At 37.8% G+C, this 9,819-nt stretch overlaps 2 protein-coding genes across 2 annotated transcripts; both read left to right on the top strand.

Moving 5' to 3' along the window:
- The first annotated feature begins 268 nt into the window (after positions 1–268).
- LOC103440763 (probable inactive leucine-rich repeat receptor-like protein kinase At3g03770) lies at positions 269–4,443 on the top strand. The gene is made up of 8 exons (XM_008379462.4): positions 269–766; positions 1,363–2,709; positions 2,803–2,936; positions 3,037–3,280; positions 3,383–3,594; positions 3,688–3,710; positions 3,801–3,912; positions 4,073–4,443. Exons 2-8 carry the CDS (start codon positions 1,416–1,418, stop codon positions 4,283–4,285), a joined length of 2,232 nt encoding a protein of 743 aa, XP_008377684.3. The 5' UTR covers positions 269–766; positions 1,363–1,415; the 3' UTR covers positions 4,286–4,443.
- A 1,170-nt stretch (positions 4,444–5,613) lies between these two features.
- On the top strand, positions 5,614–6,492 carry LOC139191243 (F-box protein SKIP23-like). Its single transcript, XM_070811819.1, has one exon. It carries the CDS (start codon positions 5,614–5,616, stop codon positions 6,490–6,492), a length of 879 nt encoding a protein of 292 aa, XP_070667920.1.
- The last annotated feature ends 3,327 nt before the right edge of the window (positions 6,493–9,819 follow it).

Here is a 9,819-nt window from a genome sequence, read left to right as displayed (position 1 = left end):
GAGTTTTGAGTTTTCCATTCCAATCCAGTACAATTTGTTTGGCAGTGCTAGTATGATTGTATGTACATATGAAATATCTTCTAACTAGCCGACTGCTTCAGAAAATTTGTATGGCTTCGTCTGCTGCTGATTTTGGTCCTGGTTTGGCACACAGCCTGTAAAGTTATGGCAAGTAGCAATCACAAGTTCGAAGCACATGCATTCCTTTTACCAATTTACCCTTTTGTTTTACATATTTTGTGTCCATAATCGAATTTAAAAAAAAAACAAAACAAAACTAGCCAGACTCTCTCAATTTACAAAGTTTTTCTGATTTACTCTTTTGACTTTTAGTTTAGTTATAAGCTCTTAATCTATAAAATAAGTTAGGTTTTTCTGAATTGTTAAATTTATCACCTTTTTGTTGTGCTATTCCTCGTTTGATGGACGGAAATAACTCTTAATTACAATTTTGTCAGTTGTGGATAAATTAGCATATTTTAAAATATTAGACGGTCAGAAATCAAAATTGAAAGTCAATAGGACAAATTAAGATACCAAGTTCATAAGTCATTGCTTCATAAAAAAGTATGAACTCCCTTCCACAATTTTTCTTGTGTTTTCAAGTTGGTCTCATGAGGTCTACCACTTCTCTCGTTGCTGCGCAGAGAGGGCAACTAATGTTTCAGAATATTAAGTAAAGCCTACTCCATTAATGCTGGAGATAAACCACTTTTCTTTCCAAGAAAGAACACCATGTGGGAGAACTTTAATGCATTCATTGGAGGTACCCGCCACCCACTCTCTCCAAACTTTCTCATCTTTTACACCCATTTTTCTAAATATTTTCAAAATTCTTATTGCATCTAATAAACTCGTTTTACAGATGTGGGATAGGCCAGTTAGTTAGAGTGTGAGTTTGCCTCGTTGAATTCAAGTTTGAGTTTTTAAGCTAGTTGACCACCATATGTGTCTGTCTCTCTGCACTCAATCTTAATCCCTCTGTGTAAAGGATTTGAGTATTTTAGAATATCGTAGTGTAAGAAAATCTAATACAGTGTATTAGGGAGCAAGTGTGATCATCCACTTAGAACTTCACTCTCATTTTTTTCTGTTTCTGCCTGCTTCATATGTTTGTTTAAACTTTCTCAAATGCTCAACTTTGGACATTTTATTTTCTTTTATCTCGTATGAACTTTCTTTTTTGTATTTTATCTTATCTCGGTTTCTCTAAAATCTCAGAAATTTCCCATCATCTAATCTGATTCTGTCATAACTCACAACTCTGTTTCATCTTTAATGATCCCCAAATAGTTACCATCATTCTTAAATATAGGTTGGAAGTTTTCAATTCCTGCTTTATTGGGTTCTTTTATTTTGCAGATTTCAGAAACTTAACTCCTTCATGAAGCACTTCTGAGAAAAGCGATTTTGTAATGGGGTGTTTCAGATCATTTCTGCTGTTCTGTTTTGCATGGAGCTTCTTACTTCTAGGCACTCATCAACTCCAATCCTCACATACCCAAGTGCTTCTGCAGCTCAGAAAGCACTTAGAGTACCCAAAACAACTAGAAATTTGGAACAATCACAGCTTAGATTTCTGCTCGATTTCTTCATTTGGTCAAGTAAACATTACATGCTTGGACAATCTTGTAATTGAGCTCAGAATCAAGGGTGATAAGATTAAGCAATCCAAAGAAAGCGGCTACTTCAACGGCTTTCCAATCCAAAGCCAAACTTTATCAGATTCTTTTTCTTTGGATTCTTTTGTCACTACCCTTTCAAGGCTAAACAGTTTGAGAGATCTTAGCCTTGTGTCTTTGGGCATTTGGGGACAACTTCCAGATAAGATTCATAGGTTGTCTTCCCTTGAACATCTCGATTTGAGCTCGAACTTTCTCTTCGGTTCAATCCCACCTAGGATTTCCGCAATGGCAATGCTTCAAACTTTTAAAATCGATGAGAATTTCTTAAATGATACTATCCCTGATTGGTTTGATTCGCTTTCCAATCTTACAACTCTGAGCTTGAGGAACAACAAGTTGGAAGGTAAATTGCAAGATCTTAGTAGCCTAACCAGTTTACAAGTGCTAGATTTGAGCAGGAACAAATTGAACTCTGTGTTGCCTCCAATGCCGAAAGGGTTGGTCATGCTTTCCGTCAGTGAAAACTCCTTCTCCGGCAAGATTCCAGTGAAATATGGCAAGTTAAGTGGACTTCAACACATTGATATGTCACACAATGCACTTATAGGCACACCTCCTGCTGCAGTCTTCTCTTTGCCTAATATTAGTTACTTGAACTTGGGGTCAAATCTGCTGAGTGGCTCACTTTCGGGCAATCTAATCTGCGGTAGCAAGCTTAATTTCATCGATATATCGAATAATAGTTTGACGGGTAAGTTGCCTTCATGCTTAAGAAATGAATCAGAAGAGAGAGTTGTGAAGTTTGGTGGGAATTGTTTGTCCATTGGTATGCAAAACCAGCATGAACAAGCACACTGCACGGAAGTGATCAGCCTGAAGAAGAAAGAGTCCGGAGGGAACAATGTAGGGATCTTGGTGGGAGTGATTCTAGGATTAGTTGTACTTAGTGTGCTTCTGGTTTTAGGGTTTATCATTTTCTGCAGAAGATATTGCCTTCGTGGGATATCGGAGCAGCATTTGCTGCATAAATCAGTGCAGGAAAATTCAGCAGTTGGGTTTTCGACCGAGCTTCTAACAAGTGCAAGTAGGTCAATCACTAACCAGAATGTACTCTGTTTTTTTTGTTTCATTGAATGAATATTTAAGCTGATCAAGTTGGTTCTTTTTGCTTATTTAGGATTTATTTCACAAGATGGAAAGGTAGGGATACAAGGCCTCCCTGTGTGCCGGAAATTTTCTTTGGAAGAGTTGATGGAAGCTACGAAAAATTTCAACAGCTCTGCCTTTTTGGGTGAAGGTTCATATGGGAAGGTATAGTTTCAATGCAGAACATAATTATGAATTGAAACTGTAATTTTCATAACAATATATGTTCTTTAAGTTCTTACTCTTTTTTTCCTTTGGCATGCAGCTTTACAAAGGAAGACTATACAATGGGACTCAAGTTGCTATAAGGTGCCTGCCTTTGTCGAAAAAGTACACAATTCGAAATGTTAAACTTCGGTTGGATCTGCTTTCCAAGCTTCGGCACCCGCATTTGGTGTGTCTTTTAGGGCACTGCCTCGATGGTGGTGGACAAGATGATTACAGTCCGAACAAGGTCTATCTTGTATCTGAATATGTCCCCAATGGGACATTCCGCGCTCATCTCTCTGGTAAATCTTCAAAACCTAAACACAATATACTCTTGGTGGAAAAACACAAACTTATCTTTTTCTTGTCTAAGCATAGCAATAATGTTATGTATGTTTATGTAGGGAATAGTCCTGGAAAGGTTCTCAACTGGTCGGAGAGATTGGCAATTCTAGTTAGTGTGGCCAAGGCCGTGCACTTCCTACATACCGGAATTATTCCTGGTTTCTTCTGCAACCGCCTAAAGACGAACAATATCTTGCTCGATGAGCATGGTATGGCAAAATTGAGTGACTATGGACTGTCCATTCTCGCAGAAGAAACCAATAAATCCACGGTATGTCTCCTCATAGTGACTCAAGGATCGCTTACCCCTGCGATAATTGTTTCTTCCCATGCAGTTCTGATTGTGTACTTGTCTTGTTTGTAGGCAAAAGATGGCCTAACATCATGGTAAAATTTACACCATATTTTTACTGTCTACTTTCTGCAGGTTTGTACTAGAGTTCTTTAGTTGTTGACATTTAACATTGTCTTGATCAGGCAAATGACAAGTTTAGAGGATGATGCTTATAGCTTCGGATACATACTACTCGAGGCTCTCGTTGGATCTTCCATGTCTTCTCGAAGAGAAGTAATCCTTCAAAATAATATGGTAACTCGTTAACTTCTGACCTGTTGCTTATCTACATTAATACTTTCGCTTCACACGAAAAATGTGCAGAATTCATCATGTCCTATTGTTCTCAAGATTTTGGTGATCATATAAGTGCGCGCTTTTATTGATCGAAAAATGGTTCTACAATTTGCTACAGGCATCTCTCAATAGCCAAGACGGGCGGAAGCAGATAGTTGAACCGGCTATTCTAGCCACATGCTCACAAGAGTCTCTGTCAATCGTGATCTCTATAATGAACAAATGCATTTGTCCAGAATCGAGCCGTCCATCTTTCGAGGACATCCTTTGGAACTTACAGTACGCAGTTCAAGTGCAGGAAGAAACAGCAGATGGAGACCAAAAGATTTGACACACTGCATCGCATTCATCAAGTTTTATTTTTGTAGCCTCTCCAAATCACCGCCACTCCATTGATTTTCAGAATATTGATTTTGGGGCTAAATAAACAAGTGAATATGTGAAATTCTTTAGTGTGATCGTCAATAGTCCACCAATATTATTCATTAATATTTTCTAAATTACAGAGACATCTGACCGCCACATTGAGTTGTATACCTAAAAAAATTTGGGCCAACAGTGAAAGCTTTGTTTTTGTTACAAACCACGTTACCATTCTAAGCTCGTATAAATAACTAATTCATCTGAGATTACAGAAAAACTTCAACATTCTTGATATAAATAAACTTAATTATATACAGCAAGATTAACATCGTTGATATGAGGATTTGATTGTATAAAAGAGGAGTTAACACACAGTTTATCATAAATAAGAACCTTCAATAATATACCAAAAAAAGTTGTATATGAATGGATTCTTACCCTTCGCGCTTGTGATCTATACGATCGATGCCCTCTCGGATTTACTTCATCGCTCAAGGTTCCCTTTGCACGTCGAGAGCAAGAGTTTAGCAGAGATTAAACACAAAAGCTCAATTTTAACGCAGATAATAAGCACATGTCTTGAACCGCTCTCAGTAGTGGAACAGACAACTAGATGAATTGCTTGATATAGGAAGAACAAGAGACTGAACTCTCTACGGGTGCATGCTACCAAGTCCGAATCCAAATCCAAGTCAAAATTTCAAGAAGCGGAGGAAGTAGCTACAAATTTAAGCTTTGCTGGAGTGTTGCGAGGGACTTAATTTTGACTTAATAACCGTTACTTATTTTTGACTTAACAACTGTTAGGAAAACTTAGCTAATTCATTTGTTCTTCTAATTTTTACAAGTGGATTTACATTTTAAGTGGTGGGTGCGTAGCAACTGTTAATTATTTCTCCTTTACCCAAAAACAATGGTAATTTCCAATGAGTTTAAATCCCAAGAAGTTGACCCTCCGATTAAAATTTAGAGACACTTTATTGGAAGTTCAAAGGAAATGCATGCTGTAGAATTCCAAGTCAGGTATGCTCTTTAGTTTTGGGTTCGTGACACGAACTTGACAAAAATAAGGGTGATTCCCTATTTGAAATGCATTCATTTTAACCGGGTATTAGTAAAAGGAGTGAAAGTGATCGAGCACTGAGTATTCACATTCACACTTTGTGCTTTCACCACGAGATTGAGAGAGAACATCAGAAACCGGGATCTTTTCTGCCTTCTTCTTCTTGTTCTTTCCCGGGATCTTTTCTTTCGTTTCGTAGTACCAGCTAACCCTTGATAGTTTAATATATGCATATGGCGAGTGGTTCCGGTAATATCCCAGACGATCTGTTAGAGAACATCAGAAACCGCGTCAACACCAAAACTGACGTTTCTAGATTCCGCGCAGTCTGTAAGTTGTGGCGGTCCTCTATTCCTCCCTTCGAGAAGAACCTGGTCCAATTGCTTTCCGAAGTGAACATTGCAGACCCAGACAGCGGCTATGATATTTGCGGATATAGCTTTACCCTCGTCGAGAGTGTAGTCTATCATCTCGCACCTCCAAACAATGATGATCCCCAGAAAAGAGGTTGGTTGATTAATGTCAAACAAGTAGGTCTTGATCAAAAGGGTGAACAACACACTCATCACATGTTGCATCTACTCTCCCGCTTATTTCGAGGGCAGCCCAAGTCCTTCCCCAAGGTATTCAACTTATTGGAATCTCGGGTATTTGAAGTGGCAAGAATGTATAGTCTAGTAGAATATGGTAGGGAGATGCATGGTGATTTTAAGGTGGCTGCATCCTTGAATCTTGATTTCCCTGCTTTCATGGCAATTGATCTATTCGGAATATTATACTACGGAGAGCTAGGTGCTGACGTTGTAGACTGCACCAACTTCCTTCTGAAGTTGTGCGACGAATACCGTGATTTTCAAGACGTTATTTTCTTCAAGGGAAGGTTTTGTGCCGTGTGTCGTGACCGGAGAGCAGTGGCGGTTGATTCTTGTCTGAATACGGAAATGATTACATCTCCATTACCGAATATCTCTTGCCTTGACCACGAGAAGAAGAAGATGTTGGTGGAGTCGTTGGGAGAGCTGCTTTTAGTTGATATGTATTTGAAGGGAAATCCGTCAGACTATACATTCGAGATTTTTAAGCTGGACGCTCACGCTCACGAGAAGCAATAGGTTAAGCTAGAGGCGCAAGCTCTGGATGATCGAATATTGGTGCTAGGGGATGACGGCTGCTACTCTCTTTCCACTCAAGATTTCCCTGGAGTGGAAGGGAGATATATTTATTTCCACGAGCCTCTTCATAGCAAGAGTTACGAGTTCCATCGGTTAAGAAGCATGTTAAGCGATATTGCAGTATACAGCTTGGATTCTGGCCGTGTCTCTCGATTAGCAGATTTTCCGAGTTCGAACATCATCTTTTGCCCACCCCCAACCTGGACGTGGCCTAACATGCCAGAGTTGTCTTGCAGACGTAATCAAGGGGAAGATTCCGGATCAAGGGCTAGGAAGAGGAGGAAGATCAAGGCTGTCGTGAGATGCAGCAATGGGCGTTGAATAAGTTCTCGATCGGTGGTGTTTCTCTTTTACATTCCATGTATTCTGTTCTAACTCGATGACTTCTTATGATTCTCTGTTTGAACTTTCAAGTATTTTTGTAAAACATTTCATTGTCTTGTGTTTTCCGTTTTCCGCTTCCAAGTTGGTGTTTATGATGATCGATTACCGAAAAATATGAAGAAAAACGAACTCGAAATTGAGATCTTAGCAGAGCAATAGGTTGCTGCTACTGCATAATAATTTCAATAATTCATTTGATCCAATGTACACCTTCATTCTTATCTGCAATCTAGCAGCAGTACAATGCCTTCAATCAAGGTACAGCTGTATTAGCTTACCTTAGCCATACAACAAATCATGGACGAAGCCAGATGTTAATATGAACCGGGCATCCTCAAACAACAAAGTCACAAATTAAAAAGTTCAAGAATTTACTAAACTAAACATTTATATATTAATCTATAAGGTTTTTCATACAATATCTTACATATCATTCGACGCATTTTCTTTATTACCAATGCAATCAAATATCTTTATTAAAATAAACATGTTATTGTTCATCTATTGATATATAATCCAATTTCTCAATTGATTCTTAAAAAAAATTTATAACTGAAAAGTGAAAACGCTCTATCACGTGAGATTACTATATGCATTATGAGCTTTTTTTTCTTATAAATAAAATAAAATAAAATAAAAAGTGGGGGCGAATGGCCCCAAAATGGCTCCGTCCATGCAACACATCACTAATGTAATATAGGGTAAATCGCCAAAATGGTCTCTGAGATTTGCATAACTCATCCCTTTGGTCCCTGAGATTCCAAAACGATAAAAGTGGTCCCTAAGATTTTCCATCATCCATCATTTTGGTCCTTCCGTTAAAAACTCCAATAAGTATCCCAGAGGAAGTTTGGGCAATTTTCAAAGCTTCGTAACTCAATCGTTTCTTAACCAAATTAGACCCATAATATATCAAAATGAAGATAGAAAAGTTTAGAATAAGATTATACCTATATCAAAGCCCAATGATTTCCGGAGATGGCCGGAAAATAGTCTCAAAGTTGACTGGTCCGAATGAAAACTTGAAAACTCGCCGGAAACTGGGTAAACTTTAAACATTCATAACTTCTTTAATACTCAATGAAATCAAGTGATTCAAAACCGAAAATCATACTTCTCAATGAGATGAAGAGAATGGTACCTTTTTTGACGGCTAAATCGCCGTGGTTTGGCCGGAAAATGGCTCAAAATGAGCTGGCTTGGTCTACTTTCGAGCCATTTCCGGCCAAACCACGACAAGTTAGCCATAAAAAAGATACTATTCTCTTTGTCTCATCTAGAAGTATGCTTTTTGTTTTTGAATCACTTGATTTCGTTGAGTATTGAATAAATTATGAACGTTTAAAATTTACCTAGTTTTCGGCGAGTTTTCAAGTTTTCACTTGGACCAGTCAACTTTGAGGCTATTTTCCGGCCATCTCCGGCAATCATTGGGCTTTGAAATAGGTATAATCTTATGCTACACTTTCCTATCTTCATTTTGATATATTATGGGTCTAATTTGGTTAAGAAACGATTGAGTTACGAAGCTTTGAAAATTGCCTAAACTTCCTCCGGGACACTTAACGGAGTTTTTAATGGAATGACCAAAATAATGGATGGTGGAAAATCTCAGGGACTACTTTTATCGTTTTGGAATCTCAGAGACCAAAGTGATGAGTTATGCAAATCTCAGGGACCATTTTGGCGATTTACCCTATAATATAAGACAAACAACTAAAACATGCAATTCCAACTGAATCATTAGCATAGTGGGGATTAAGACCAAATTAACGACATGATTAAGACCAAATGATATGCTTAGGGTTTGTGGTTTGGGATTCTGCACACAAGGAGGAAAGTGGCTTGTTTGGTAATTTCCATGACAAAATTATAATTTAAAATAATTATTATTTAAAAAAATACTGTTTATATGATGAAAATGTCCCTGGATTATTTGATGTATTATTTTGGTCTTCTTCTAATTTTTTTTTGTTTTGAGGGCATTTATGTCCAAAAAATTTTGTCGAAGAGGGTGACCCAAAATCAGCCTCTAGCTTTATATATAAATAAAAGATTAATGAAATTATTTATGTGCTATGAGAAGTAAAGGAGGGTGTATGGATAGCACACCCATGTGCTATTTGCATATATGAATTCTTGATGGTCTATTTTATCTAGAAACATACACAATATCATTGAACAAAAGGAGGCATAATACAATCAAGTCCAACACAAACTCCAAATTTAGGAAGGTTCTACAAAAGGAGATACACAAGAAATTGTTTAATAAGCTAAAATGCTACTCGTACTACATATTTATATTATCTGAGTTCAAATTTTCTACATCCAAATAGATGTGGCCTTTCTATGACTTCAATAGTTTTGTGACATTTGTTCACCCATTTAACAGTGTTAAATTATTGTTCTCTCCTTCACTTCGTAAAAAAAAAATCCCAAGCATCCAAAACGTGAGTGCTCCCCGAGCATCACTCTCTCTCCTTAGATAAGGAACACCAACAACAACGATGGCGGATAAGAACCAAAAACCAAAGATCTTTACCACATAGGGCTCAACAAAGGCTAATCCAAGAACAACATCAACCAATTTTCCTTCAAAAATTCACAAACCAACAATCCAAACAAACATCAGCAACATTTTTCAGATGATCAAAAAACACCAAAAAAAAAAAAAACAGATTGATAAAACAATTAATTGAAAATCCAAACGGGAGCTTTCTCGATCGAATTGCATAATTCACAGAACCTCATCCTGGGGTTCAGGCAACCCCGGGGGGCTGAGCCTTCACTTTGCGGTTACCTGGCTGTTGAGTAATCTGTTCTCCGGAATTTGGTAGAACAGTCCTTTTTTAGTGCAGAGGATTTTGCAGAGTAATCTGTTCT

Source organism: Malus domestica, chromosome 14 (assembly GCF_042453785.1).
Source record: "Malus domestica chromosome 14, GDT2T_hap1".
Taxonomy (NCBI): Eukaryota; Viridiplantae; Streptophyta; class Magnoliopsida; order Rosales; family Rosaceae; genus Malus; species Malus domestica.
The sequence above is the reverse complement of the archived record's forward strand: the minus strand, read 5'-3'. Positions and strand labels throughout refer to the sequence as shown.